Raw genomic sequence first — 16303 nt, 5'->3', positions numbered from 1 at the left:
GACATCTGGAGGGCCGCAGTTTGACTAGCCCTGCTATAGTCATTTGGAAGTTTTTCTCAAATCAGAAGTGTTTCTTTGACACGCTGCTAAAGGAGGTGGTGATATGAAAGTCGCCAATATAATCAAGCATATATATACCCCTCTTTTCACTTCCCAGCAGAGTCCCAAAGCGGCTTACAAACACTTTTCCCTTCCCCTCCCCACGACAGAAACTCTGTGAGGTAGGTGGGGCTGACAGAGCTCTAACAGTACTGCTTTGTGAGAACAGCTGTAAGGGAACCATGACTAGACTCAGGTTGGCAACATGTGGAGGAGTAGGGAATCAAACCTCTAAGTCCATAACATTGAGGATTGTTTTGCAGAGTTATTAGATCATTGGATGAGGTTTAAAACCTTTTACCCATCACCATTAAAAAAAATAAAAAGCTTCCTAAGTTTTTTTTTAAACCTCTGTCCCTTGATTTTTCAGTTTTTAGAAACACTGAGATGGGAAGAGCATAGAATCCGGTTTCTCATTAGTCCTCCCATTCAGGCATTCACCCCTCTAAATTAGACTTTTCTCCGGGCAGTGAACCCCAGTGAAAAAATGGCTGAAGGGTTGTTGAGAGGAGCCTGCCAGCAAACCACGGCATCCCATACTTTCTCAAGCCTCTGCAGATTCTTCCTTACAAAGGGCTGATGTTGTCAACCTAAGTTTGGCAGTATGCTGTTCTGCTCTGATGTATCGCTTCTTAGGCTTCCGAACTCTTCCTTCAGTTTCTTGTCTGTGTTGTTGTTCTTCTGTTATTCCCTTGATAAATGCCAACGAGAGGCCCACAGGATTTGACTTGCCACATAAAGTATGGAAGAGTATGAACAGGCTTTGGCAGTCCTGCAAACCTTCTGTGGGGCAATGGCGCAAAATACCAGCTCCAGAATTTTCCATCACTGGGATGTGAGGGTTGTGCTTTCCAGGGAGATGTGGTGGAGCTCATTGTGCTCTCTACAGCTGCAAGTGAATGGATTGAAAATGTAGATATTAGTATTTAAGGGGATTGCCCAGTCTGTCTGCATAACCGTTATATCTACTCAGCTACATATATGTTATATACGAGTCCAGTGTGTAACTTTGCTGTGTGATAAATAAATACATTTTCCTGGCTTTGGCTACAAAGATGTTTAACACTCTAAAGCGGGGGTCATCAACCCCAGGTCTGCGGCCCAGTACCGGGCTGTGAAGGCCTCGGTAATGGGCCGGCGGCAGCCACGCCTGCCTCTCCCCCCCCAGTGAGAAGCTCACCAGGCCGCACGAGAAGCAGCTGCTTCGCTCATGGCCCGGCTAGCTTCTTGCTGCAAGAGACAAACGCGCATGCGCTGAACCCAGGCCACTGGCTCTTCCCCACCCCCGGAGCCAGTCCTCAACCATAAAAAGGTTGGGGACCGCTGCTCTAAAGTAGTTAAACTTCAGTTCTAACATGAACTGTTGTGACTAGTTAAAGCTGCAGGTCAAAATTAAAATTCTTTTTAAGTTTCTTTTTTAAAGCCTTTGACTATGAGAATTTCAGCAGCATTTTACAAATCAGTAAATGAACACAAGTTACTTCAAAGTGCAAAATATTGATTTCTGTGGTAAAAAAAAGTCACTATGCAATATGTAAGCAACTCTGATTCCAAAGTGACCGTTTTGAGGATGAATAATGAACTTGGAACACCTTAAAGGTTAACCAATTTTGTGTTGAATATGCTTTTGTGATTCAGAGCCTTCTTAATCAGGTGCATGAACTGCTACCTTCAGTATGTTTATTATCTTTCGAAGATGCTGTCATAGCCTAAATCTACAAATGGACCTTTCTAGAGCTCATAACTATAAAACTAGAGTGCCCAAATATTATTATTATTATTATTATTATTATTATTATTATTATTATTATTATTATTATTATTAGATTTATTTCCCGCCTCTCCCGACAGGCTCGAGGCGGGTCACAACAACTAATCCTATTAAAATTCCCATTAAAACATCAATCTACTAACATGATGGCTAAAAATCCCATCCCTCCCCCAATTATCAAAGAGGTGAAGAGGAAAGGATAGGGGAGCAGCGTACACTCCCAACTCCTGGGGGGGGAGCGATGTTCTAGAATGACTTGCAGAATTTCCATTGTAAAATACTTAACGGCATGTAATATCTAAAAACAATCTTGATTCCTATGCCATCTTGAAGGATTACCTTAACATTAAAATGTGAGGTCTGTGTTGAATAAATCTGACTATATAACCTTATAAACTACACAAAACCTAATGAATACATTATATTTTAAATTTACTTTGGATTTCTTGTTTATTGTCACTCTAATGTAAAGGCCTATTATTTTTGACTCTATCATGTAGGTTTTTTTAAATATATATAATCTTCAAACTGTGTTTGTGCTGCAGGGAGTTTCTTCTATATCCTCAAACCAAAAGACTTAAATGAAATCCAGTGGGTTTTTTGTCCTCTATGTTAATGACATGTTTGCTATGCTGTGCTGTCACTGTTCATTTGCTGTCTGCAACAAAGTAAAATCGTAATCTGTATGCAGCCCTATTTCATACGGTGACATTATTGTACAGTTATTAAGCCTTGCTGTTATCTGACTCTGGGGCACTTTTTGATTATGCATTTGTAGATGTGGCAGAAGTACGTGATGGGGTAATATTGTGCAGTTAGGACACTTGTGTAACTGCAAAGACCAACAGTTTAGGATCAGTGTCTTTAAAAGTGGGCATGCATGTAATTAAGCCAACTGGTTTCCATGGCCAATGCATCTTTGTATTAAAAGACAGGTACCAGGATAGCGGTGGGGACGACGACAAGTAAGACGTATGGGGGCATTTTATTTCCTCCTCCTCCATATTTCCTCTTTTCATTCCCTGAAAACCCCTATCGCCTCTCCCCCTACTTCCTTCTCACCTTCCCACCCAACCAGCAGCCAACCTGCCTTTTCTGTCAGGGGGGGAGAAGGTATTTCATCTTTCCTTCCTTCCCTCCCTGGTAGCCTCTACCCAGCAAAACTACGACCCAGTTGTGTGGCCACTGTTCCTTCTTGAGAATTGCAAACTCTAAGGACTTGCACAGGGCTCCTCACTTTCTCCTGTATCTTCTGGCAACCCCTGTATCCCCTTTCCTTGCTTTCTCCTCACCAAACAATCTTCTTTTTGTCTTCTCCCCCATCTTCAGCTGAATTTATTTATTTACTGCATTTGTATTCCTTCTTTTTCCACAGTGGGGATTCAATGCAGCTTACATCATTCCTCTCTCCTCTATGTCATCCTCACAACAGCCCTTTGTGGTGGGTTAGGCTGAGAATGTATAAGTAGTCCAAGGTCAACTAGTGACCTTCCATGGAAGAATGCTGATTCAAATCTGGGTCTCCCAGACCTTGGTCTGAAATTCAAAATTCTGGCTTTTGCTGTTGAATAGGAGCAAGAATCCAGACTTGAGTGATTCATGCAAATTGTATGATATCAAGTTGGCTGATGTATAGAAATCTAAATAAATAAAATAAAATAAACGTTTGCTGCTGGGCCTGACCCTGATGTAGGATAGCCAGGTACCAGTGCACTGGCTCTGGGAGCTCCCCCCCCCACTCCCCCCCACTTACCAAACCCCAGAATAACACATAGAAGTTAAAGCATTTTTAAATGATAAAAGGAGTAGCTGTAGCTTTAAAAAAAACAGATTTCCTCCGTGGCTGTGGCTAGGCAACCACAGCATTTCAGTCAGTAGAAGGCGGGCTGTGTGTGGGTGGGTGGCAGGGCCCTTTCCAGTCCCATTTTGGCTTTTCAGGGAGGACAGAAGTGAGACATCTGACTGACATAGAAGTGATGTTAGCATATTGGAGACAGGAGCAAAACTCTGGCTTTTGGGGAAACTATGGTAAAAAATAAAAATCGGCTTCAAACCATAGAGTTTTGCCCCAAACTCAGAACTTAACCACGGCAATGATCCAAGGTGACATCAGCAAGTCAGGACTTTCATCCTGGTCCTGGAGAATGTTGGGGCAGGGAGGGAGCGTTTGTTTTGGGAGGGATTTCCTCCACTTTCTGAAACCCCCAAAGCAGGGGAAGCCGTGCTACAGTGGGGGCTCTCCTGGCCCCAGCAGGGATCTGGCATCCATACCCTGATGAATCCCCCTTTAACAGCCAAAGCATTCCTGGAATGGGCCCTACTCCCTCCAGCTGCTTACTGAGCAAGCGAGACTTGAAGGTTGGCAATACATCGTGGTTGCCTATAAACAGCCACTGAGGTCTGTCTCTTTATTTTTTAAGATTTAGATTTTTCTGTAGCCCTAGGGTATTTTTAACATTTTTCACAACTCGTGGCTCCGCCCTCCATTTAGTAAGAATACAAATTGCTATGTTGATAAATCTGATTTATTGATGATGCACATACAATTTGCTACTTGCATTTTCTATTATTTGTGGTCTCTGACCCAGCCAGTGATCTATAGCCCTTATTAGTGGTCTCTGGCGAACACTTTGGCTTGCCAGCCCTGAGCCTAGTCGTGGGAGAAATGGGAATGCTGGCCCAGCCAGGAGCCATGTGCAACTTGGCTAGGCCTCCTTGCAAGAGGGTATGTGGTTAGGGAGGGGAGCAGGGCCTTTCCAGGATAGTTTTAGGCTCCTGATGTGCCTCTGGAGATGGTAGGACCCCTGTTCCCAAGCAACACCGTGGATTTTACCGTTTGTACTGATCCAAGGAATGGAAACCCTGCAGACAGTGGAGGTGTGCGGTGGAAATGTTGATAAACACCAGTACCTTCAGCTGCCCATGATAGTATGCCTGTAGAGTTGACTTCTTACCACCCACTATGGCTTTGATGAAAACATAATTTGTTTACAGCGTATTTTCTTTTAGTCAGCTACTCTCACTTCAGTGTCTCGCCACTTCCTTCGCTAATTAATTGGTGTTTGCACTGAAGGACCTATTAATACTTTTATTCAAGATTAATCTGTGAATATTGGTATTTTAAGTTTTGCGCTTTAAAGTGAGCTAAACCCAGAGTCAGCCAGAGCTTTGAATACTTAAATCCTGTGACTGATTGATATACACTTATTAAAAAAGCCTTGTTAAATGATAAAAGGAGTAGTTGTAGCTTTAAAAAAAGCAGATTTCCTCAGTGGCTGTTGCTAGGTAACCACAGCATTTCAGGCAGTATCTGTGAATAGAAGGGGTGTGTGTGTGTGTGTGGCAGGGCCCTTAACAGGCCTATTATGGCCTTTCAGAAAAGACTCCTTGGGGGCCAGACCTGGCTATCTTTGCCAATTGCATATTGGGAAATTCCTGGAGGTTTTGAGGTGAAGTCTGAGGTGTGCAGCATCTGGGGAGGGAAAAGGCCTCAGAATCTCCAGGGAAGGGGGGACAGATCTCTGTTGTCTGGAATTCATTTGTAATTCTGGGGATCTCCAGGTCCCACCTGTATGTTGGTAATCCTAGGCCTGGCAGTACCCTCTGGGTCAGTGGTCCCCAACCTTTTTGAGGCTGGGGACCGGCAGGGCAACTGCCCGCCCGCGCATTCCGCGCCCGCGCATGCCTCATGCGCGGCCCGCCCGCGCATGCACAATGCACGGCCCGGCCACGCATGCACAATGCACGGCCCTGATTCCCCCCCCCCCCGCAGTAAGAAGCTTCCCGGGCCGCAAGCTTGCGGCCTGGGAAGTTTTTTACTGCAGGGGGGGCGGGGAGAGGGAGCTGCGGCCCGGTGTCATGGCCTTTGCGGCCCAGCAGCGGGCCGCAGCCTGCGGGTTGGGGGACCACTGCTGTGGGTGACTTGTTATCACCTGACGTATATGACTCAAGTATGCCTGGCTGATTGCTGTTTAAGAGCATCCGCCCTATGGAAGCATGTGATGATGTTGTTAGAGCTTCAGAGTAGATTCTGTGAGATCTGGGTTCAGGTCACCGCTTTGCTGTGGAAGCTGACTGGGTGATTTTGGTCCAGTTTCGTACGTTCAGTCTAACCCACCTCACAGGGTTGTTGTGCAGATAAAAAGGAGTAGAGAATAATGTAAGCTGCTTTGGTTCCCACTGTGGAGAAAGACCATAGTTTTCCTCAGTAGGAGGAAAGGAGATGGAAAGCTAGAGGGGCAGTTAAAGGTAGACTAGCTGATGTCTTGCTACTTCTTTCTGTAATGAACCTGTCAGATGAATTGGTGTTTGCACTCCGGGTTGGGACATTCTTGCAGACTTGAGGGGTGGAGCCTCAGAAACATATAATGCCTGAGATGCCATCCTCCAAAGCAGCCATTTCCCCCAGGGGAATTACCATTGCCAACCTCCAGTTGCAGGCTGGAGCTCACCTGGAATTACAGCGGCATATAAGAACCAATTCTTCTTCTCCCATTCTCATTGCCTGTTACATATAAGCATTAGGATAGTATACAGGGATATAATGCATAAACTCGGCCATCTGGCAATAAAGGCCAGTTGCTTGCAGCTGGATAAGAGCCCGGGAAGGGCTGGTTGTGGCCCATGAGCCATATATTTGCCCTAAAAGGTTAAAAAGCATTCTTCAGAAGCCTCTCAAACGTCTCCAAAGTTCCGGTCACCAGAGGAAACTCTGTGTATGATAGCTGCGGTTTGATACTATTTGGACTTTAAGGTCAGCAAACTAGATTATGCAGCCTTGATAATGTTTGTTATATATCCAGTTCTATCTGTAATCCCAAAGCAGAATGAGAGGGGGCTGGCTTGATGCCATTTTGAATTTGAGACTGCATCAATATATCAGAAATAATTTCCTGACAGTAGTCAACACCAGGCTTCGCCCAGAGTCTTTTCAAAGATCCCGGTGGTTTATGCTGGAATGAAAGATGAAATTGTGAGTTTTGATTTGCTCAAGGGAACCAATGCTGGCCATTGAGAAACACACGCTGACTCATTAGTTGGATTTGTGGATTTAATTTATGAGGCATAGTAAAATATACAACCAGCAAATAAAGTAACATCGAGGCCATAAGCCCTTAGAATCAAGAAAAGATGCAAAAATACATAAAATACGGGAAATGAATTGCATTTTGGATGGCTCAGTTAAAAATCATAGGTAAGACACAGATATGCGCAGTAAAAAGTTATATAGACCAATAACAAATTATTATTCTATTTAAAATATTTATTAGCTACTTTGCAGCATTCAAGGCAGTTTGCAGTTTAAATAAAACTACAGTTATAAAATATATAAGAGATGACAGTTTGAAATCTCAGGACTGCAAATAAATGAAAAAACAAATTAGTCAAATGCCATCTTAAACAAAATTTGCCTTCAGCTGCCTCCTGAAGATGAAAAGTGAGAGCGCCGGGTATACTTCCCCATGGAGGTTGCTTCATAATTGTGGGACTGCCACCAAAGAAGCCTTCTTCCATGTGCTCCCCAGATGAGCGCCTTTGGTTGCTGGAATGGTCAAGAGCAGGGGAAGTCAACCTGTTGTCCTCCAGATGTCCATGGACTACAATTCCCATGAGCCCCTGCCAGCAAATTGACTACCCCTGGTCAAGAGGGCCTCTTCCTGTGAATGAGCAGAAGCATATGGGAGAAGGTGGTCATTCAGGTACCCTGGTTCCATGCCTCCTTGCCAAGTATGCCTTCAAGTCTACAATAACTTAACCTCCCAATCCTCTCCAAACCATCTGTTCAGTTAATCTTTACTTCTACTTGATTCTAAAGCAGTCTGCCTAGCAGTTGTTTCTTCCTCTAGAATTCCTCGGTAGAATGTTGCCAGCAAGGAAACCTCAAAAAATAGCCCAAAAAAGGAAAAATACCGTCACTCTTAAAAGAGAGTGAAATTAAAAGAAGCCAAGCAATATGGCAATACAAGCGGCATGAAAAGAAGGGAGGGAGAAAGTAGCACTAAGTACTATGTCAAAGTTTAAAAAACAAGGAGAAGAAAGTCCATTGTCAACTCAGTTCTGGTCTTTTATACAATTTTAATACGTCAGAGGCAGCCCATCCCATTCTTGGAGAAGTGACATTTCCCTCCTTATCCAATTATCCAGTTTTATTAACTAGTTATTTTTTGAGGAATCAACTGTTATCTTCCAAAAAAAACTCCCTTCCTTGCCCATCCTTCTCATGAGGAGGAACCATTTTAATTGTCTGTTTCACCTTTAGCACTAAACACAGGTGTGTGCAAGGTTGTTGCCTCATCACAGAAGCAGGTCTGTGGCTCTTCAGTTTTGTCATAAGTTCTCTAGCCCTTCTTGTCATCAAGCAAACAGCTGAAGTACCATGTCCACCTGTCCTTCACTGAGATGCTTGCAGTGGGATCACATGGTCAGGCAGTTTCCACTTAAAATAGACTATTTTTGGCTATCATAGCTAGGCCTGTAACAGACCAAACTTACAGAAAAACAGATTGGAATTCTTGGGGAGTTCAGTGGTCAGGACTAGATCAACAAAGGAAATCATGACTACAGCAGAGGGGAGTACGATAGCACACATTCCTCTTCTCATGCCTGCATGTCAAGATAGCACTTTGGTGGGGACTGCTTTCCGTAGGGTGCTTTAACTGATGTGTCCAGGAAGATGGAAAATGATTGTGGGCCAGCTTGAACCACTAGATTTGCCAGAGATAAAGTTGACCTTGCTCGTAAATCTCCCGTGTTACTCATGAATGAAGAACAACCATCTAGTACAGGTTTTCTCAATCAGTGTTTCGCGAACCCTGGGGTTTCTTGACAGCCTTGGGAGGATTTCTCGAATGGGCAGGAGTTAATTAATTGTCTATATATTTTTAAAAATTGGTTAAACATTTATTGTGTGACATGACCATATAGCTTCCTTCCAAAATGGCCAGTGATGGGCCTGGAAGGGAGGGGCCCCGGGTGGGTGTGTACACAGCTATGTTTCTGCATGATCACGCCTCGTCCGGGGTTTTTCGAAGCATGGGGAATGTTTCAGGGATGTTTCTCAACAGCAAAAAAGTTGAGAAAGACTGCTCTAATAATGACTTGGATGTATGTTTAAACACAAATGCTTGAAGGTGTTTCTCGATCTGTCCTATTTCAGTTTACCTGCTCTGTTCTTATTCAGTTAATGTTTGCTATGCATACTAGGGAAGCTGTACTAATTAGACCTGATTTAGATTTGTGAACCCTCCTCCTCATTATTATTTATTTATTTAGATTTTTATACTGTCCTTGCCATATGGCCCAGGGCAGTTTACGTGGAACGTTTTAGGACACATAGAACATTATATTAAATAACAGTCACAACATAACATAACAGTCAACAGTTCTAACAATAAATAAATATGTTTAACAGCTTGCTATAATTAATTCATTAAACATTTCAATAGAATAGCTTCTAGGGTGGATAGAACCCTTCAGATTATGGAGGGTACAGCGTGAGGGGGACTGCCAGATGTTTTTTAGGTCAGATGCTTTGAGGTCGGATTAACCTCAGTCAAATGCCTGGTGGAGCAGCTCCCTTTTGCAGACCCTGTGAAATTCTGAGAGTTCTCCATGAGGAGAATCTAGGCCCAATTTAGAAGTCCAGCATGGGACCCTGGAATCCCTGGTTTAGTGGTTAAGTTAACTGGTAGATTTTTAGGCAAATAACTGTCCTTTTTACTTGTTATAAGAATGAGTACCCTTTTACAACTCTCTGACAGGGTAGAAGAAGAAGAAGAGTTGGTTCTTATATGCCGCTTTTCCCTACCCGAAGGAGGCTTAAAGTGGCTTACAGTCGCCTTCCCATTCCTCTCCCCACAACAGACACCCTGTGAGCTGGGTGAGGCTGAGAGAGCCCTGATATCACTGCCCAGTCAGAACAGTTTTATCAGTGCCATGGCGAGCCCAAGATCACCCAGCTGGCTGCATGTGGGGGAGTGCAGAATCTAACCTGGCATGCCAGATTAGAAGTCCGCACTCCTAACCACTATACCAAACTGGCTCTCAAGGTAGCTTAGTTGGTAACTCACTTATACATGCTTGTGGCAAGAGCAGGATAAGACATGTTTATTTAGAAAATGTATGCGTTGCCTATCCAGACAGCTGCTTGAGGTGGATCACAATATAAAATGTAATACAATTATAAAAACAGCAGAAGTCATTAGAATTTTGCCATTACAAACCAGGCAGAGCCTGAAGTCAGCAGTTATTTGGCCAACACAAATAAACCCTGTAAATCGCAAAAATGTCCTCGAGCTAGAGGCAAACGACAACAAAAAAGATCAAATCTCTAAGTACATTAATTTAAAAAGTTCAAACATCTTCATCTTAGAATCTGACTAAAAGAAATGTATTTGGCCTGATGCCTTAAAAGCGTCAGGTGTGATCTGGCTCTCAAGGGATGGATGGAGGGCATTTCACAGGCAAAATTGGCAGTCACTGGAGATAATATATGTGAGAACAGTGGTGAACATTCTTCAGTTCAAACCATGTGAACAATGCAGAAAATAAGGCTTACTTAGAAATATGACATCAAATAAGTCTCCTCACAGTTATGCCTCTTGTTTAGGTGATTGTAACCTGCGTCACAGAAAGCGCCATGAACATGCCATGGGGCGACATAACAAAACAAGATGGCAACAGCTTAACTTACCTATTTATTTGGAATCTATTTATAGTTTTTCCTCAGGCAATGAGTCACCATAAGGTGTTTCTAAATGTTAAGTCTCCATGTGATCACTGATAGTCTCAAGGGTAATGCTACTTTGGCGATTCTAAAGACCAGTTCACATGCCTGTTACCAATAGCAGAACTGTGTGTGCAGCCACATTTGATCCAGTATTTGCCACAATGCTGTGTATGTGGATAACCTTTTATTGTAAGCCAGCCTTTCTCTGCTTTTTTTTTTTACTCTTGAGAAACTCCTGAATCATTCTTCAGGCTTCGAGAAACCCCAGAAGTGGTGCAATAGTTCAGAATATGGTTGGGAAGCATAGCTGTACATGTCTACCTGGGGCCCCTCCCCTTCCCACCCCCTCCAGGCCCATCATTGGGCATTGGGGGAGGGGTGCGTTGATTTGACCATGTATGGTAATATTACCCAATAAATGTAAAAAATGTAAAAAAAAATTAACTCCCACCCATTTAGCAACTAATATAAGGGAAAATTATTACAAAATGCTTAATAGATGTTATTTGACTCCGGTATTATTGTCCAAAATATACAAAAATGGTTTAACAAAATGTTGGAAATGTAAATTGGTTGATGGTACTTTTTACCACCTTTGGTGGACGTGTTCAGAGGCAAAAACTTTTTGGTTACAGATCCATCGATATACTCGGAAAATAACGAAACTAGACTTGAAACTTAAACCAGAATTATATTTATTAAATATTTTGGATCCTGAAATAGTAAAAACAAGGAGAATACTACTACTTTACATGATCTCAGCAGCAAGAATAATTTATGCTCAGTACTGGAAAAATGAAAAAATGCCAAACGTAAATGAATGGTTGGATAAGGGTAAGGAGTATGCAGAATTAGATATGTTAACAATATTAATGAGAGACCAAATGCTAGATAGTTTTATAATAAACTGGGAGCCATTTGTAAATTATCTTAAAAGTAATAAGGTAAATGAGAGTATTACTATTGGTTATGTTGAATAAATTAGTTAAGACAAGGATGAAATGTATTTTAAAGTGAAGATTTATTAGATGTAAAAATGTATTTCATCATCATATTTTTAATTGAGGATATGTATATATTATAATTATGAATGGTCAATGAAAGATTTAATTGTGAAATTTTGATTTCTAATAATATTTTTTGTGCATGTGGTATTAGAAAACTAAAGAACCTGATTTGTAGATGGTCGGAAATCTTTTCTAAATGTTTTTGTTGTTATTGTATGTTTTTGGTTATTGGGGGAGGTGTCTTTGCCAGACCAACCTTGGTTTCCTTTTTTGACCAAGTAACAGGTTTGCTGGATCGGGGAAATTCGGTTGATGTCATTTACTTGGATTTTAGTAAAGCTTTTGACAAGGTTCCCCATGATGTTCTGATGGATAAATTGAAGGACTGCAATCTGGATTTTCAGATAGTCAGGTGGATAGGGAATTGGTTAGAGAACCGCACTCAAAGAGTTGTTGTCAATGATGTTTCATCAGACTGGAGAGAGGTGAGTAGCGGGGTACCTCAGGGCTCGGTGCTCGGCCTGGTACTTTTTAACATATTTATTAATGATCTAGATGAGGGGGTGGAGGGACTACTCATCAGGTTTGCAGATGACACCAAATTGGGAGGACTGGCAAATACTCCGGAAGATAGAGACAGAGTTCAACGAGATCTGAACACAATGGAAAAATGGGCAAATGAGAACAAGATGCAATTTAATAAAGATAAGTGTAAAGTTCTGCATCTGGGTCAGAAAAATGAAAAGCATGCCTACTGGATGGGGGATACGCTTCTAGGTAACACTGTGTGTGAACGAGACCTTGGGGTACTTGTGGATTGTAAACTAAACATGAGCAGGCAGTGTGATGCAGTGGTAAAAAAGGCAAATGCCATTTTGGGCTGTATCAACAGAGGCATCACATCAAAATCACAAGATGTCATAGTCCCATTGTATACGGCACTGGTCAGACCACACTTGGAGTACTGTGTGCAGTTGAAGGACTTGGGAATGTTCAGCCTGGAGAAAAGGAGGTTGAGAGGGGACATGATAGCCCTCTTTAAGTATTTGAAAGGTTGTCACTTGGAGGAGGGCAGGATGCTGTTTCTGTTGGCTGCAGAGGAGAGGACACGCAGTAATGGGTTTAAACCTCAAGTACAACGATATAGGCTAGATATCAGGAAAAAATTTTTCACAGTCAGAGTAGTTCAGCAGTGGAATAGGCTGCCTAAGGAGGTGGTGAGCTCCCCCTCACTGGCAGTCTTCAAGCAAAGATTGGATACACACTTTTCTTGGATGCTTTAGGATGCTTAGGGCTAATCCTGCATTGAGCAGGGGGTTGGACTAGATGGCCTGTATGGCCCTTTCCAACTCTATGATTCTATGATTCTATTATTTGTTATTGGGGGTTATAGCAGTGGTGTTGGTGGTAGTGTTTCATAGGTTTTGTGTCTTTTTGTAGTTGTGTAAAACTTTCAATAAAAATATTTAAAACAAAAAAAAAAGAAACCCCAGGGTTTCACGAAACTCTAGTTGGGAAAGCCTGTTATAAGCGTAGCTATGGGTGGCACTACTGCACAGATCAAAACATCCGTGTTTCTGCAAATCTGGAAGAAAACTGAAGTGTGCTAATATAGGAAGGAGGCAATTTTTCCCCCTTTTCATTTACTTAATACCTCACGTTTCTCCCCAATAGGGAACCTCAAAAGCCTTTCCTCTTCTGTTCTGTTGTCATAACAGCCCTACAAACTATGTTAGGATGAAAGTGCATGACTGGCCCAAGCCCCCCACCCAGCAAGCTTCATGTGACTCAAATTTGGGTTTCTCAAACCTTAGTCTGACACTGTGACTACTATTGCAAATTCCCAAACCAGTAACAGGGATGCCTGTTCTTATTGCTCTAGCAACCCAGAATGGTGTCTAACAACGAAAGGATGTGAGTAAAGAGGAGAAGGAGTTGAGAGAAGAAACTGCTGAGATATGAGATTGTGCAATAGCAGAGAGGGAAGATAGAGCAGTGGGTTGAGCTGCTGGGCTCGGGAAAAACTGGGTGTATGGACAGTTGAACAAGAAAATGGCGAGGAAAAACATATTGCGGAGGTGAAAGGGGAGATCATCTGCCTTGTGCTCACTCTGTTGTGAGTAGCTTGTAGTGAGCATGTCTGCATGTCCTGTTCGTGTTCATGTCCTTGTTTCCTACCATTGCTTGTGGAGCTACAAAGATTGTGAAAATATGGATATTCAGCCTATATTTTAGGGGGTTTTGTGTGGGTGGAGGGGATTGTCCTTATGTGTATCACCTTACACTTAGCAGCATTTGACTTCATTTGCTATTTTGTCATCCATTCACCGAATTTTCAGAGATCCTCCTGGAGCTCTTCACAATCAGCCTTGGTTTTTACCATCCTGAATAATTTTCTGTCACCTGCAAACTTGGCCACTACCTTGCTCACCTGTAGTTCCAGATATTGTGCTATGTACAGTTATCTGTATATAGAGCCTCTTGTGGCGCAGAGTGGTAAGGCAGCCGCCTGAAAGCTTTGCCCATGAGGTTGGGAGTTCGATCCCAGCAGCCGGCTCAAGGTTGACTCAGCCTTCCATCCTTCCGAGGTCGGTAAAATGAGTACCCAGCTTGCTGCTGGGGGGTAAACGGTCATGACTGGGGAAGGCACTGGCAAACCACCCCGTACTGAGTCTGCCATGAAAACGCTAGAGGGCGTCACCCCAAGGGTCAGACATGACTCGGTGCTTGCACAGGGGATACCTTTACCTTTACCTTTACAGTTATCTGTGTTTACTTATTGCATTGAGGTATGCTAGAAAAAAAATTACATTCTTGACTTTTGAATCTTATGCAAGTTCCTTGAATTTTTTAAAAATGTTGGATTGTCTTCCAGTCCTACATATATTTTGGAAGTGTCAAAGGGAATGATGGACATGTGATGGTTTATGGATTATATCATACTAGTAGTTAAGCCCGCTGTAGTAAAAAATGCAGCAGGCACTAGCAGGATGAAGGGCAGGGGAGGCATGCCTGTATAGGCATGGAGAAGCCTCCCGGCTGGCTGGCTGCCACCCTCCCAAATGCGGCACGTTGAGGGCGAATTGTGTAGGCAGGCCCTGGGCTGGTCACAGGCAGGTGACGACATGGGAGGCTGTGGCGGGACTGCTGGCCCCAGCTGCACAGAGGCTCACATGAGGGGCATCAGGTGGCTGCGGGCCCAGTTCTCTGCTGGCAGTGCGGCCTCATGTCATGGGCCAACGCTGCCAGAACTTACCCCATCCACCAGGGCGGCTGTGCGCTCTCTGTGATGTTGGGTGCGGGGCTCTTGGCGGGGCGGGCACCTCGGAGTGCAGGCTCCTGTGATTTCCTTCTTAGCAGCACCAGCAGCTCCTGCTGGGTGCCACCAGCGGCCGGGTGGAGCAGCAGGGTGACAGAGACACGCCAGGTCCAGCAGCCAGGCTGCCAGAAAGGAGAGCTGGCATCGAGGTAGGGCGGGGCACTTAGGGGCTGGCGCAGTCAGGGCGTGGCCAGCTTTTCTGGCTGCACCCTGATTGGGTCGGTCTCGAGTCTGGACACAGTCCAGCATCCAACACACTCTGCACCCCAGATAGTTTCCCAAATATTAAGGAGAACCAATGGATAAGGATTGCTCTCACAGTTGATGTTTAAAATGAGAAGGGCTCAGTTGCTTTGCTGCTGAACAAAAGGAGAGAATGAACTAAGCGAACAGAATGTTAGGCAGGGTTGAGAATCTTGCCTGTAATTATGAATAATAAACTCTTTTTTTTTCCTCTGCAGGTCAACTTTGTAGTGTGCCAACTGTTTGCCTTGCTTGCTGCCGTTTGGTTTCGAACCTACCTTCATTCAAGCAAAGCTAGTCCATTTATAAGGCATGTTGTTGCCACCCTCTTGGGCCTTTATCTTGCACTATTTTGTTTCGGATGGTAAGTAATTTGATTCCACCCCCTTGCATTGTGCAGTTTTTGCTTTCCCGTGTCAATTTGAACAATGAGGGTTTTTTTCCCTACAATATTAGAAAATATTTTCGTTGTTTGGGGCAGTGATTGAAGCTCTCCAGTTACCACATTCAGGAAAATTGACGTGATGGGTTCCAACTCACGGTAAATGAGATAAAAGCTTGAGAGTGTTTTTGTTGCCCTCAGCACAAGAGTTCCACAGGGCTCGTAAGTCAGAGCTGTTCCTTCAGGCCTACGGTTGAGCCCTAATAAGAGCTGACATCGATCTCTTGACCCTCCTTGCCTACACCTGCAGCTGCATCCATTGTAGGGGACTGCACATCACCCAGCCCCCAGCTCCAATCCCAGACTAGGATTTTGTGGGCAAATATTAGGGAAATTTTATTCTGGAAATGTAACATAAATTAGATTTTAGAGTGAACCATGTAGAGAATTTTAAATATGATGTTATCCATCCTTAGTCGCTCGAGACAGGGCGGAAAAGAAATTTAATAAATATAATAGTAATAAAGGTAAAGGCATTAAACTAATCAAGCTGAAATGCCAAATTCATTTGTTCATTTTTCCCTCTTTTGCATCCCTGCCCCACCTTTCTTTCAGAGAGTTCAGTGAAGCATGCATAACACTCGCCTCCCTCCCTCTGTCCTCACAAAAGCCCCGTGATGAGGATTCTTCAAGAGCTATTAGAGTCTGGTGCGGTAACTGTATGGCTGAATTGGAAACCTGACCCACAAACAGA

The 16303-nt window shown here is 43.4% G+C and overlaps 1 protein-coding gene across 2 annotated transcripts in view; it reads left to right on the top strand.

Annotated features, from left to right (window-relative positions):
- The window catches only part of MBOAT2 (membrane bound glycerophospholipid O-acyltransferase 2), a 123790-nt gene that overhangs the window by 21772 nt on the left and 85715 nt on the right, over nucleotides 1-16303 (top strand). For both annotated transcript variants that reach the window (XM_077310394.1, XM_077310384.1), the window contains exon 2: nucleotides 15386-15531. In XM_077310394.1, the coding sequence (XP_077166509.1) occupies nucleotides 15386-15531 (146 nt within the window). The remainder of the gene's footprint in view (nucleotides 1-15385; nucleotides 15532-16303) is intronic.

This window comes from Paroedura picta, chromosome 1, assembly GCF_049243985.1.
Source record: "Paroedura picta isolate Pp20150507F chromosome 1, Ppicta_v3.0, whole genome shotgun sequence".
Lineage (NCBI taxonomy): Eukaryota > Metazoa > Chordata > Lepidosauria > Squamata > Gekkonidae > Paroedura > Paroedura picta.
The sequence above is the reverse complement of the archived record's forward strand: the minus strand, read 5'-3'. Positions and strand labels throughout refer to the sequence as shown.